At 39.4% G+C, this 15,701-nt stretch overlaps 1 protein-coding gene across 2 annotated transcripts in view; it reads left to right on the top strand.

Annotated features, from left to right (window-relative positions):
- AP1G1 (adaptor related protein complex 1 subunit gamma 1) overlaps window positions 1-13,612 on the top strand; it is a 76,780-nt gene extending 63,168 nt beyond the window's left edge. For both annotated transcript variants that reach the window (XM_020901831.2, XM_070451058.1), the window contains exons 17-23: window positions 506-610; window positions 1,286-1,427; window positions 1,612-1,738; window positions 4,682-4,789; window positions 4,910-5,070; window positions 7,957-8,055; window positions 9,428-13,612. In XM_020901831.2, the coding sequence (XP_020757490.1) occupies window positions 506-610; window positions 1,286-1,427; window positions 1,612-1,738; window positions 4,682-4,789; window positions 4,910-5,070; window positions 7,957-8,055; window positions 9,428-9,529 (844 nt within the window). In that variant the 3' untranslated portion in view covers window positions 9,530-13,612. The remainder of the gene's footprint in view (window positions 1-505; window positions 611-1,285; window positions 1,428-1,611; window positions 1,739-4,681; window positions 4,790-4,909; window positions 5,071-7,956; window positions 8,056-9,427) is intronic.
- Window positions 13,613-15,701: the final 2,089 nt, after the last annotated feature.

Genomic DNA, 15,701 nt, shown 5'->3' with positions numbered 1-15,701 from the left:
TTAATACAAACTTGGTTCTCTCAGACCTTCTGCTTTTGTTTTTAGTGTAAAGCCTCATGAAGAATGATAATTTTTACCGTTTAAATTGTGAAGTATAAGAATTTGGTGTTAGGCAATGACACTTTGCTTATAAAAGTCTGATGCTATGACCCTTTTATTGATAAAAGCTTATTACTGTAAAGTTATTAAAGAAGGGAATGAACACTATAAATTTATTGTTTTGTAGCAAATTAACAATTGGTACTTTTGTTTATCAAATTTTAGGATATGAGATATTCAACAGACAAAATCTAGCATTAGAACTTGAATAAATTCTGATGGTCTTGAGCGATCCGCTAGATGACTGTAAAGGAAAGGTCTTTTGTTTTTGAAAAATTATGTACGTTAAGAAAAGATGAACACTTCAAAATTTTAACCAGAAACCTCTGTTTTAAACACTATTCTTTCTTTTTGTTTATGTATTTTCTTTTGTATGTTTGAATTTGTTTGTCATTTTATCCCAAAGCCGAATTAAGAAAGTGGTTTCCATCTATGGAAGCAGCATTGATGTGGAACTCCAGCAGAGGGCAGTAGAATATAATGCACTTTTTAAGAAATATGACCATATGAGGTAAGTAAAAGAAACGAAACAGTGCATGTGCCTCTTAGCCTCCCGAACACTTTGTCATGGTAACCTGTAAAGGAGTTTCATCACTCATGCTTTATTGGTGGGACTTCACAACCCTGTTCAGTTCTCACTGCTTGGCTAATTGTGTTTTGTTCGTCTTCTGTTCTGCCTAGCCTCTAAAGAAATAAGCGAACTGTGTTCTTTTAGTCCCCTTTTCCCCTTCCTCTTGGTAAGGAAAGTTTTATTCATTTCCATTTTATTTGGTGAAGAAGTGAGAGTTGTTTTATCTCAGGAGAATCTCATTGAGATATCATTACTATTACCATTGTGTGTATCTTTTTTCCCCTTTCTGTTGTGCAGTATCTTCTTGATTGGAAACTGCTAATATGTACTTGTGTTTACCTTTCTTTCATTCCATTTTCTCTGTCACTGAGAACTCTCAGGCTCTCGGGATTTGGATGGACAGTTTGTCCATTCAGGGTTTCCTGCCTGCCCTTAATCCAATCAGGAATGTAGGTCATGTATTCTTGTAATCCAGCTTCTATTTTAGTATATGTGTTGGGATGTGAGGAGGGGAGATGTCTCTCCACATTTGGCTGGAGTATAGTTAACAGTGATTGTTTTGGGTAGGGAATCTAGGTTAACTGCCTAGAATTTAACCACTTCAGATTCTTCCAGGTCTGCCCTGCTTGAGAGAATGCCTGTCATGGAGAAAGTGACCACAAATGGCCCTACTGAGATTGTACAGACAAACGGAGAGACAGACCCAACTCCTCTAGAGACAAAGCCACCGCCCTCTGGGCCACAGCCCACCAGCCAGGTAGCTTTTCCCTTGCTTATCCTCATGATCTTTTGGTTGCTTAGATCCTATCTCTTAGGTGATTCCCTTCAGTCTTCCTGGGTTGATTGATAATTCTGTTCCCTATTTTTAAGTATTGAAAGGGCTTTGTGTTAGATGACAGATTAGACAGTGACAATGAATAAGATATTATTTCCTTGTTTAGGCCAATGATTTATTGGATTTGTTGGGAGGAAATGACATAACACCTGTTATTCCAACTGCACCTACAAGCAAACCAGCTTCTGCTGGTGGAGAGCTTCTTGATTTGCTGGGAGACATCAACCTTACAGGTGAGGCCAGACTAGAGTTAATTTCTCACTTTTCCAGGGATAAGGGCTTAGGGAAAAACTACATTGAATGTAGACTTTCTGTCTAGCACATGAGACAGTTGAAGATGGGAGAGGGTAAGTGAAAAAAAGCAAGAATCTTCACAACATCTGGGCTATGTTGCCATACTAATACTATACAGGTAATTCATAAAGATTCCTCAAAGTCTAATTTTTAATTTTTGGAGAGTAAATTACTCACAGTGTTTTAAGACAGAAAGGACAGTCTCAGGCTAGAAAAGAAGCATGTCCCAAGAAATACATTAATTTTTCTTAGGATTCTTTGTACTCATGGTTAGTTTCCAAGAGCCGTGGCCATTTGTGGAGAGTGGAAAGATGTTAACCTGTTTTCCTCCTTCCCTCTCCCCCCTTTCTTTCTCCTTTGTGTTAAAGCAATGGAAGGATAAAATTATCCAGGATTATAATATTCAAGCATAGCTTTTCATTTGGGGATATCTTATCTTTATTTGCATATAGTAGACATTTATAATTAGTGTATTCAGAGATACTGTAAACATAGGAGATCAGGAGAATCCAAGGATATCACTGTAGCATATAATTTCTGTCTTAAGTGACTTCTCTAAAAGTGAAGTGGATGGAGAGTTACAGTATACATGACCTTGAATGGAAAACGGCTATAGGTAAGGATGTAGGGTGCTTATCTAAACTGGCTATCACAGGCTTAACAGTTTTTTCCTAACATAACTGCCTCCCAGAACTTATGGTTTATATTTATGTCTTAACAAAATTTCAGAATATTGCTTGTCATGTGCTTAGGGCCATTCACAGTCAGTTTCAAATTCTGGGATACCAAAGCTGTCCTGGATATATGGAAAAGCAAGAACAACCCCATGTTTAAAACATAGTGCATGGGGACCTTCCTGGCAGCCCAGTGGTTAAGACTCTTGTGCTTTCACTGCCCGGGTTCAATCCCTTGTCAGGGAACTAGGATCTCACAGGCTGTGTAGCGAGGCCAAACAAACAAAAAACCAAAGCACAGTGTATAGATTATATGCTTTACTTATTAACATATTAGCATTTTCATGTTAGTGTATAATCTTCACAATTATAATTTTGAATGGTTGTCTAATATTTTGATAAGTTTAACTATTATTTATTCAGTTCCTTACTATTGGGCATTTTGCTTGTTTCCAGATTTTTCTTATCATAACTGATGCCTCAGTAAATATTGTTATTACATATATTTGCCCAAATTTATTTTGGGTTTACATTCTTGGGCTCAGTTAAGTTAGGCTTACTCTTTCTGAATCTGTTTAAAATAATGATTTTTATCATCATAGGGTATTTGTGAGGAATAGTGACTTAGTGCATGCATGACACATAGTAGGCACTTGGTAAATGTTACTAACCTTTTCCTCAATGTCTATGAATTTCACTGTATAGTCATAAATATTACATATTTTTAAGAATACCCTAACAGTTGAAACAGAGAAGGCAATGGCACCCCACTCCAGTACTTGTGCCTGGAAAATCCCATGGACGGAGAAGCCTGGTAGGCTGCAGTCCACGAGGTCGCTAAGAGTTGGACATGACTGAGCGACTTCACTGTCACTTTTCACTTTCACGCATTGGAGAAGGAAATGGCAACCCACTCCGGTATTCTTGCCTGGGAAATCCCATGGACAGAGGAGCCTGGTGGGCTACAGTTCATGGGGTTGCAAAGACTTGACTCTTTGCAAAGACATGACTTAATGACTAAAAAACAACAACAGACAATGAATGGTATCTTATTTTGTCAGTCTACCACAATTTACTTACCCATTATTTTGATGGTGAACATTTTGATTGTTTCTAGAGTTTCATTGTTAGAAATTATCTTGCCCTGCACACTTCCTGTATATGTCTCCCTGGTAAATATGCAAGAATCAAAGCATTCCTAAGAAAGGCAGTGGATCTCAACTGGGGGAGATTTTGCCCACCAGGGATTGGCAGTGTCTGAAGATACTTTTGGTTGTCAGAACTGAGAGGATGCCAGTAGTGCTGAATCCTACAGTGCACAAGATAGCCCCTCACAGCAAAGTCTTATCCAGCCTGAAATTTTGTTAGTTTTTCAGTTGATACCTTTAGTTTAAAGGTATACTCTGTTGTTGTTTAGTTGCCAAGTTGTGTCTGACTCTTTGGCGACCCCATGGACTGTAGCTCCTCTGTCCATAGTATTTCTCAGGCAAGAAGACTGGAGTGAATTGCCATTTCCTTCTCCAGAGCATCTTCCTGACTCAGGGATCCAACCCACATCACCTCCGTTGCAGGAGGATTTTTTACTGCTGATCCACCAGGAAAGCCTGTATTCAACTCTGCTACTGCCAAATTGTTCTCCAGTTTACAACCCTATGGCAGAGATTAGAATTCCCCATTGCTCCATAGTCTTACCAGTATCTGGTGTTATCAGACACTGAAATATTTACCACGCTGGGGGGATGTGAAGTAGCACCTCATAGTGGTTGTAAATTCCCTTTCCTCATTACTCATAAATTTGAGCATCTCTTTTCGTAATATTCCCTTTTCATTCATATTTCTTCTGTGAATTGCTTGTACATTTCTCTTTTTTTTTCTTTGCTTGTACATTTCTCTTACCACTTTTAAATTGGGTTATCTTTATTGACTTGTAGAAGGTATTTATAGTTTTAGATACTCATCCATTTGTTATTTTGTAGCATACACTTTCTTCTGCCTTTGGTCCATTTTTTTGATGATATTTTTTAGTGAACAGAAGTTACTCATTTTAAAGTATTTGAAATTTTTAATTCTTTATTTTTATGGTTCATGCTTATTGCAAATTGTTTAAAGCCTCCTCCCCTTAATTTGGGATCGTGGTAATTTTCTTAAGTGTTCTCTTGGTGGGATTTGTCAGCTAAGATTGACTTAACTGTGGGATGTGTCATTTAGGTGCTCCAGCTGCTGCTCCTGCCCCTGCCTCAGTCCCACAGATATCCCAGCCCCCCTTCTTGTTGGATGGGCTTTCATCACAGCCTCTCTTCAATGACATTGCTACAGGTACCGTTACTGGTGTTATCATCATTAGACCTATGAGAAGTAGTTGTTGAAGAAAGGAGGTAGTGATTTGGCAAGCCTTAGGCTGACTGCAGCTCGACTGACGTTCCTGTGCTCTCCCAGGCATCCCCTCCATCACAGCATACAGCAAGAACGGCTTGAAGATTGAGTTCACCTTTGAACGGTCCAACACCAACCCCAGTGTCACCGTGATCACGATACAGGCCTCCAACAGCACAGAGCTGGACATGACGGACTTTGTTTTCCAGGCTGCAGTACCAAAGGTACTAGAATTGTCTTCTTGGCCTTTATCCTTGAATTAAAAATTGTTTATTTTTTTTATGCTTTTGGTAAGGGATATATTTTAGTGCCTAGAGATTAAATTTGCAGATTCAACTCAAACTAACAGTAATGTAACTGTTATGATCCATTGGAGCATGTCATTTTTAATGAATACTTTTGCTTAGTCATAAATATTCTTACAATTAGTATTATAGGATAAAGGAAGTACAGTCTAAAAGTAGTTAGAGAGTAGAATTCTACAAGGTGGTTCATTAATGCTCAGGGTATTGAGGATAGATTGGGTTTCAGTAATACAGTGGTGAAGACCTAAGAAACAGAAATTCTAACATGGAATTAAAGTTCAATCAAGATGAGAGACTTCATGTATTTGGTATTCTCTTCTAGTCACTGGATCAGAATTTAAAGCTTTTGTCTCTTGATAGTGTGAGAGAAGCATTCCTCCTTCATTAACATCTAGCTAACTATTGATGCAATGACTGCTTGCTTCTGTAAATTGAAGTTTTGTTTATACCAGTTCTTAGTTTAAGGAGTGTTTATGTTCATTGTTGAATTATGAAAAGTTTTGAAAAAGGAGAATTCAGAATGAAGAGTGGGCAAGATTTATCTGTAAATGATGAGATAGTAAGTATTTTAGGCTATATGCTGTCGAAGTGCCAGTACTGCGATGATACATAAAGGCACATGGCTCTGTTCCAGTGAAACACTTGCAAAAACAGGTGTGGGTTCATTCTTGGCCTATGGACCATATTTTACCAACCCCTGGGATAGATTAGCCTAAATGAATCTTTTCAGTCACTTGTGAGGTATGACATTCAGACAACACAGTTTTGGAAATTGAAGACCTTTTATTTGTGGTTACTGCTGCCTTTGCATCTGTCTTTACTTCCATTTTTAGGAGTTAGAAAAATGTAGATGTTTTAGAAGCAATAGAGTTAGTGGTTTCAATACTAATTGTATGACATTAAGCAGCTTACTTCATCATTATGCCTCAGTTTCTTTATTTGCAAAGGGGGCCTGGTCATCATGATATCTACTTCATAGGGTTTCTTTGAGGAATAAATGAGTTTTATGTGCCAGGTACTGTCTTGTCTTAAGCTCTTTTCATGTGTTTGTTAGCTTCTACAAATTAGGGTTTTATACTTTTTATTACTTTAGGTTGCCACTTTAACGCATACCCCCTCTGCTTTAAAGCATGACCTTATTCTTGGTGCTGTACTATACAATGCCTATTTGCATATTGTGATGTATGTGGAACTTCAAAACATTGTATTTCATAGACTACTAATACTGATTTTGCTTTTTGTTACTTCTGAGATTGAGGTACATTTTATTTTTTTTCTAATGTTTTAATTGGAGTATAATTGCTTTACAGTGTTGCGTTAGTTTCTGCTGTATAAGGACGTGAATTGGCTATAAGTATGCATATATCCCCTCTGTCTTGAGCTTCCCTCTCACCCTCCCCTCACTCCACCCATCTAGGTCATCACAGAGCACCAAGCGAAACTCCCTGTGCTCTTCAGCAGCTTGCCGCTAGCTGTCTGCTTTATATATGGTAGTGTATATATGTCAGTACTGCTCTCTCAATGCTTCCCGCCCTCTTCTTGCCTCCCTGGGTCCACAGATTTGTTCTCTACATTGGTATCGCCATCCCTGCCCTGCAGATAGTTTTCATCAGTATGGGGTATATTTTGAATGATGCTCTTGTCATAGTTTCATTGGCAGCCTTTCTCTCAGTGGTGTATAAAATAATGGTGTGGATTATAGTTGATGGCATCTAATATTAATTAAATGTAAACAAACAAATGGTAGTTTATGTAATTCTTGACAGTAGACTTATAAGTCCCAGTGTAGGTATACCATGGACCTTCCTCCCTTCTTTCTTTCCTCCCTCCCACCCTTTCTTTCCCCTTTGCCCTTCTCACTTTTCTCTCCCTCCATTCCCTTCTTCCTCTCCCCCTCTTCTCTCTCTTTCTCTCTCTCTCATTCTCCTTTGCAATATTTTAGGAGACTAAACTTTAGGAAATTAAAAAAAAAATCTTAGTCTATAAACTAGTGGCATAAATATATATATCGCCATATATACTTTACTGGGCTAACTATGACTTACCTATCTTGCTCATAGCACTTTTATCTCTCTTCCCTGTAAACACACAAACAAATCTACCAGTACTCAACAAATTATGGTGTTTGCTTTTTCAGGTCTTTCACTGTACAGGCTAGTTCTGCACGTAATTTTTCTGCTAGGACTTGTGGTGTTTCATTGTGGAGACCCTAAGGTGTTTCACATCCGTGTGAACAAGCTGGCTCTTTTCAGCCTCTCCTGCACCTCCGTCTTGTAGGAGTGACCCCTGACACATTCCAGATTATATAGGCTTTAGAAAACAAAGTTCAAGTCCCTGACCTCAACCGTCCAAATACACAAAAGCATGAAGGCTTGTTTTTGGTGACTAGTGTGCTGGTTTACTATTTTTAGAATCCTTTTCATTTCTTTCTAGTTTTTTTTTAGCCACAGGCACCCGGGTTTTTTGTTTGTTTTTTCACCTACATAGTTGATCAGTTACTATTCAGTGAGGCTACTAGAACAAGATTTGTTTACCTTTTGAAAAGTGCTTGGCTAAAGTTGCTTCTACCAGAAAGGAGAAGGTAGCTCGTTGCTAGAAACAATAGCATTTTATAAATATCATGAAGTGATAGTCCACATGCTGGGAATTGCTGATTATCTGGAAAACAAGTAGAATTTAGTAGTAGGTATATCGGTTAATTGAAGCATCATCTGGATGTATGACTAGGCTTGTTAACATCGCTGACATAGTATTAAGTGTATTTTCTGAAGAGTGCCCTTTGTCTCCCCCCCACCCTACTCCCAGACATTCCAGCTGCAGCTTCTGTCTCCTAGCAGCAGCATCGTCCCAGCATTTAACACGGGGACCATCACACAGGTCATTAAAGTTCTGAACCCACAGAAGGTGAGTACCACATTCAAAGAGTATCTGAGCAAGACATAAGCGTTTCCCTAAAATAAAATTTACTTTGTTTCTCTTAAGTTTTTTTTTTTCACTCATAGCAGAAAAGATATCTATTAAAATGTCTGGTCTTAACCTCCTTGTTCTTTTGTAGACAATAAGTGAAGCTTGGACACATGAAATGGTTTAATGGCATCTTACTAAAATACACATTTAAATGTTTCTCTATTGAGAGGCTTAAAGGTCTAGTTTTTTGCATGGTGAGGGTGGAAAGCTTACACATTTTAGTCTTTATACTAGTAGTTGTCTGGAGTTGAGAGCATTGGTTGAATCAGATACTCACATTTACTCTGGTAATTATTAAGTATGCACAGCAGAAGCGGAGACATTTTTAATGAGGCAGCCAAATGAAAAACAACGTCAAACACCTGAAACTAAGCAATATTTTATTACATCTTCTCAGAGAAGTATATCGGCTCCACTTATTGATCAGTTGACCCGTTCTCAGCAGTTTTTGAAAATGGTTCCGAGGATTTCTAGAGACTTCTGAGAGATCTCTAGTAGTGTCTCATAAATACCAGTATGATTTCCTCCTCTTAAAACACCTTGGTTCGCCTCTGCTGTCCACTGTATTTTGATTGTCTGCCCAAAGCATAAGTACAAATTCTTGTGATGATCTGATACAAAGAGTAAAAGTTTTCTTAGTGTATTAATGTTTGAAGTCTGCCTTATAAAGCAAACAGCACGTATAACTGAATTCTCTTAAAATATACCTGTTATCATAGGTTAACTTTTTTTTTTCTTTTATGCCTTGAGAATAAAACAAGTTGATATTCACATTTACTGTCAGTTTTACAGACAAAACATCCAGTATATCTGAATGTAGAGTATAATAGATGAGTATGTTTACCTCATTTTTCTAGAAAATTGGATACAAGGGTTGAATCCTTGTGAAAAGTTCTCAGCAGATGTTACTGTGAAAATGCTCCCAAGTGGTTTGTCCCATTAATGTGGTTCTAGGATCGAAGCCAACACTGCATTCTGGAGATCGTTTTCTCTACTTGACTGCATGACGTTGGCCAGTAGCTGCAGTACTAGGTGTTTGTTGTTGTTGTTGTTTGCCTGTGTGTCATTTTTAAGAGACAATTGTGCCTCAGAATAATTTGTGTTTTCTGTGATCAGAAGTCTGTAGGACTTCCCTGGTGGTCCAGTGGTTAAGACTCCATGCTTCTACTGCAAAGAATGCGGGTTAGATCCCTAGTCAGGGAACTAACATCCCACATGCCACCCAGTGTGGCCAAAACAAAAGACTGCAGATTCTGGAGATTTTATTTCAGTGTGTGATTTTTTTTTTTTCCTCTTTTCCTCTCTTCAGCAACAGCTGCGAATGCGGATCAAGCTCACATATAATCACAAGGGCTCAGCAATGCAAGATCTAGCAGAGGTGAACAACTTTCCCCCTCAGTCCTGGCAATGAAGGTCCAGCACCATTCTCATTCTTATCCCACTCAATCAAAGGAACTCTGGGAAGGAGGTTGTGATCGCTGGCAAGTCCCCCCCAACTGTACCATGGGCATGAGGAACTGAAGAGAACTGTTGAGGAGGATTTTTCCTAAAGTTATTGCTGACCTTGAAGCATTGTTAAAGACTAATCTCCTCTCCTCCACTGTTGAGGCCGGCTGCTTCTGGAGACTACTTTGCACTCTTCCTCCTCTCCTCCAGTTTCCGCACTTCTCCACCCCTCCTACATTTACAGCCAGAATCAACATTCCCTGGGCCCCCGAGGAAATAAGCAGCTGGTCTGGAGGAGAGGACTGGAATCCATGACAAGAAAACACTCACTCTGTCTCTGCAGCAAAGAGTTGCCCCTTCTTTCTGCCATGTTTCTCTGTGGACTGGGCAAGGTGGGGTACTTACTCCTCACTAGCAGGGTTACCATCTTCAGGCGCTTCTTACATCTGGCATTCAGAATGGAAATGTAACAGTGGACATGAGGGAGCCATGCCTTTTTCTACCGGTTCCCCCGATGTTTGAAAGAGGCATTAGGCTCCTGGTAGCCTTTTCTGTGCATTGCTGTATATATACACAGACACACACATGTATATGTATGTTTGTTACCAAGGACTGGTCAGACCTTGAGAGGTTATTTGTAAACACTGGACAGATGCAGTTAAGAAGAGCTTGTATTGAGATTTGGCATGAAGGTTATGGTGCTCTATTTGTAATAGAAACTTCCAAGGCTCTTCCAGCTCCCCTTTCTCTCCATTCTTTTAGCTGTAGTCATGAGTTCTCTCCATGATTTTCGAAACTGATTCCCCTTAAAGTGCAAAGTGGACAACTTCTAAAAGATATATTAATAGTTATTAATGCCCCTGTTTCTGCCACAAATTTTAAAGTTTCTCCTAAACCCATAACTTGCCTGATGAACTATGGTAAATGGGTGGAAAGAGGAGTTTGCCACTTCTAAAGTACAGACTCCTCAACAAAAGCACCTTTGCCCATATGAAGTGTGAGTATCTGACTCACGCTTGAGCGTATTGGAGTCATCGTCTCCATTACTCCAAACCTCCCTTTTTATTTCCTGAGCCTGGCTTGGACCTTGGCATTCCGTTTGAATTCCTTCTTCTAACTGGAACATTTGTGTTGTATCTGTAACACTGGCACTGAAATAAAGACCACACGGTTAAAGAAATATTTCCTATATTGTACTTTATGGTGTTGGAACGAAGCCTTGAAGCTTCCTTGTCCCCTCTGTCAGAGGAAGTCTCAGGGACACTGTAGGGTAGGAATATTGTTTCCTGAGTCTGAGAAGTTGGTCTTGCTCTTGAGAGGCCAGTCTCGTGAATATCTACATCAAAGACTTGTGATCTGGAGCTTCTTGAGCTAGTGAGAATGCCTAGTGCTTTTAGAAAGGACCTTGTGGCATCCGGTCTCAGCACTGAGTTGCTGACCTGAGGGAAGGTGGCTCTGCTGTGGCTCACGTTGGATGCGCCATGTACCTTGAGGTGCACAGGCACTGTTTCTGATGTGCTGAAGGAAAGGAAAGGTCAGGCCCACCTTGCTCGCAAAACATTTTCAAATGTTACTGTATTGAGTACAGTATGAGGACTGCTTTGGCTTGGATTCTAGAACTGGGTACAGATATCCATTGTTTCCTTTCCATTTCACCAAGCCTTTACTGAAGATCTTCAGTGTCTTGTCAAATCTAGCTCTGTATCAGATGCTAGACTATTCCTAACATTTGACAAGCAGGAGTTGAACTAAAGGCTCCAATAGGGGAACTTTCTGGTCTTATTTTAGTATATAAGAGCAAGATTTGCTGAAACCTACTCTACCGGGTAAATGGTTGACTGACTCAAGAAGAGAATATTATCTTGTGCATGGTTTTCAGTAAAGTAAGTGTGGACTAGTGTACATTTCAGACAACTGCTATGCCTGTATGATGAAAAGTAACCTTTAAAGGTTTCTTTGCAGACAGATTTCATTGGATGGGTATTTAACGCTGTGAAATGTGATAGGATTAACATAATATTGGTGGATTTCTTGAATAGAATTTGTCTAACATTCCTTTTTGTGGTTGAGGCTTTATTTTTCTCTCTCACATCTATAGTTAACCAGCTCAAGTTTCTTTAGTTGAACCAAACTGAATCTCAGAAATCTGCTGAAGATCATGCTATAAGACAGCACTATCTGATGGGGCTGGAAAAGGGGCTACTCTCAGAACAAAGTCTCCTTGGGTGAATGTAGTTTTGAGGTAGAGTTATTTGATCATCCATGGGTTCGTCCAGACAGAGTAAAAATCAGCCTTAACACAAAGGGTGCTGTGTAGAATGTGAAATGATTCCAGAGAGTGAACCTAAGCACCATATTGAAGGACTAGCAGCCAGATGACTTGCCTAGGACACGGATGGTTGGGAAGACTGTTTCAAATGATAGGATCTTGGAAAGCTTCAGCGTGCCTTAGTTTCTAGGATCAGAATTCGTTCTCCTCTCACTTGGCCTCACTGCTAAAGGAGAGATCTTTTACTTTCTATCAATACTTGCACATTTTAGTTCTTTCTTTCCCTAGTAAAACCATTCAAGGGGGAGCAAATTTGGATAGATTTACAACTTCAGAGCCATTGTGAGGAAAGAGTGATTTCCATGGCTGTTCTAATAACTCTAGGGTGATAAGCCGTTGAGCCTACATGCACTTACTTGGATAATTTCACAAGCACTTTTACCTCATTTTTTCTTCCTCTTCCAGAGTAGTTTTTATTCTCTACGTCCTCCCTGCCCTCACAGGAATCCTAAAGGATAATTCGTCTAAGTAATCTCAAAAAATGGTAGGAAGGGTGCTCTACCCAAGAAACTTCCCCAATGCTCCGGTGCTCTACCTTGAGGTGATTTGGACAGCCATGGAATGCTTCATGCTGTGTATAGTGATCATCTGTTCATTTTAAGGTCTTTCTCATTTAAAGAAACATTCCTCAGCATAACATTTGGGAGAGGATTCTCCCCTCTTGCTAGGTTAAAGAGTTGCTCGTACCCCTTGTCTGTCCCACTGATAAAACTGTTGGCACTAATGGTTTGAGTGTTCTATCATATAACATGCTTTCCGTGTTTATGTTCTTGTAAGAGGTTGGAAATGAGGGGACACTGTTTTTGAGGCTCAACTTCATTATCTTCTGCATTGGAAAATACCGGGCTATGAGAACTAAGGGAAGGAAAGTCTGAATGAGTCAATTTTTTTTTCTAGTGAATGTGTCTTATCCCCACTGTCCTAAACAGAGAGGGAGCTAGAGAGCAAAAAGTGGATATTCATGTACTCTGTGGTTGGTGGAGAGGTGGTACATGTCTGTGCTCTTGGGTTTGGGAACTGGGAAGATCACTAAAGAGACTAGCTCAGAAAGTCCTGAAGTTGAAAACACTTTGACTGTCTCTCGCTCAGGAGGGTGGGGCTGCTTGTAGAACTGGAAGTGAATAACTTTTTTCAAGCAATAGCAGAGAGTGGGTCCCATCTACAGGGTTCCAGGACCTGAAACATTGAAACAGAAGAAAAGGCTGAAGCAGCTTGCAGAGTTGTTTCACAAACTTCCAGGAGGCTGATTCTGGCTTCCAGATGGAGCACTGGAGGTTTTTTCATTGTTGTTTTGTTTTTGGAACCTGCTGTTGCGCTTTGTGTATTTTTGTTTTTGTTTTCTCTTTGGGGGCCTCATGGGAAAGAGCTTCTGAACTCTTTCCTCTGTGAACTCCCAGTGTGTCCCTGTATAGTCCCTTTTCTTTCATAATGTTGTAAGTTACATTTTCATTAAGCCCCATCACATCTTCTTTACTGTAAAAATATTAAAAGGCTGTTTCCAAGTGGGATGGCTAATGAAGTTCTAATTATTGCAGACATATTTTTGAGATGTAAAAAAAATTTAAAATTAAATGATAAGTCTTCGAGGCGAGTGAGGAATAAAATGGGTGTAAACATTTACATGGGATGCATTAGGATTCTGCTGTGTGTATTGTCTTTTGGTTGAAACAAATTATGAACAGTGACTAATAATAAAAAGTCAATACTCAATGATTTAAATTTTGCTTCCTCACTTCTTCCAAGTGGATTGGAGAAGCCTTGGATGGGTTCTTATTCCAGAGCTTTGAGCTAAGCCCACTAACCAGTTAATGTTCCTTTTCCACAGAAAACTTAACCAAGAGAGGAATTTAAACAAATTAAAAAAATTTTGTTCCGTTCAGTCGCTCAGTTGTGTCTGACTCTGCAACCCTGAATTCTCCAGGCCAGAATACTGGAGTAGGTAGCCTTTTCCTTCTCCAAGAGATCTTCCCAACCCAGGGATCAAACCCAGGTCTCCCACATTGCAGGCAGATTATTTATCAGCTGAGCCACAAGAGAAGCACCCCCCCCCCCCCAAATTTGTAGTTAACAGTGAAAAGTGCAGTTGGAAATTTTAACTAGTGACTGCTTTCATACTGATGTTCTCCACATGGGTGAATTCTCAAAGTAAAAATATTGAATCATGTCAAGATAAGTATGTATTTGAGGTGGTCATGGACTTTTAGCTATAAGCTTCTGTTTGTGGATTTTTTTATCTGTGCCTGGGAAGAAGAAGCCTTGACCAGCCAAAATGAATTCTGTTTCCTGATCTATTTTATATAAACTCTTCCATAGAAGTGAGAGTGGTTGAAAGTTGGGAGCATATACATGATCTCTGACCTTGATTGAGATAGGGGGAGAGTATGATAGTCCCCTAATTGAAAAGTAGGAGGAGGTATGCCTTAGCAATTATCTGGTTTATGCAGAAGTGCCCCTTGGTGCTGTTTGATAAGTGACATTTCTATAATCTTTCCTTGTATGTGGCTTAGTTAAAGTTCATATTTGTTTCTAATATTTACTTCACATTTTCATCTCTATGTAATGAGATGAAAATATAAGAACTACAATAGAAAATGTTAGCCAGTGATAGACTCCAGACATTTCCCTAACAATACAGTGAAGAGTAGCAGATTTGAACTTCCATCCAGGACCAAATTAATTTTTATCACTTTTAAGTATTTTTCATGCTATTTCCTGCCCTAGTTCAGTTGTCTCTGGATTCAAAAAATACAGAAATGTTCAAAGGAAAAAACAGTCCTATAAACCTGGAGGCCAGGTTAAGTCCACCTTGTTTATTCAAAACTAAAAGAAGGAATATCTACATCTGCTCAGCCTATGGTATAAATAACAAAGGATTGAGGCCTGAAGATGACTTGTGATCATTGAAGGAGTGGGAACTAGCTATAAAGAAGCACATGTAGAAAGCTCTTATGACTCCTTTACCAAAATCTGATAGACATGAACTCTCCTTTCCCAGACTTCTCTTTCCATTTTGTAGTGAGGATTAGGAAGGGCTCCTAGAATAAAGTGTGTGTGTGTCCCTCCCCAACCCCTTTCAGGTGGAGAGCGTTATACATAGCTGCTTAGAGGAAGAATACAGAAAGGAGGTAGTCTAACGACTTCTCTGTCTCTTGGCTTGATTCAAACAGTGATTTTTATAATGATGAACCTGCAGTGAGGGCAGATGGATTTTTGCACAAAAAATCCCAGAGGAATTTATTTTTAGGGTTAGTCTCAGCTGTTTACCATTTCCAGAAACTGTAGTTACATAACCCTTGGCTACATAATGCACACTGCCTTGAACTGGGGGAGAACATGAATATGTGACCCTTGAAAACAGTATAAAATGTTAATGGCAATACATGATTTGAAAAGAAAACTCAGAATCAACTGGTCATCACCACTCAACTGGATTGGATCTTAAACAATGGAGACTTCTAAAGAGAGCTGTATCATAAGTTACCCCTACAACATCTGGGCTCGTAGCTTTTTGCTGTTCTACTTTTGAAAAAGGTACTACTGTTGCTGCTGAAGAAGTAGTAAATACATAATTCAGCATATGCTTGTATTCTGAATTGATGCTTTAGCCCACTATTCCATTAATCATAACAACAACAGCAAACCCATCATCTAACCGCTGCTGTTTCCCAGCATGACTTCTAATGGTGGTGGTCCTGGAACAAGATACTTCACCATCAGGTGATAAACTAAGACCTTTTGCTCATGAAATGTGGAAAAGGTAATGTGTAATACCTCAAGAAATGGGCTTTTAGAAACACTCTTGAGCTGC

Source organism: Odocoileus virginianus, chromosome 20 (assembly GCF_023699985.2).
Source record: "Odocoileus virginianus isolate 20LAN1187 ecotype Illinois chromosome 20, Ovbor_1.2, whole genome shotgun sequence".
NCBI lineage: Eukaryota > Metazoa > Chordata > Mammalia > Artiodactyla > Cervidae > Odocoileus > Odocoileus virginianus.
This window is presented reverse-complemented; position numbering and strand designations above follow the sequence as displayed.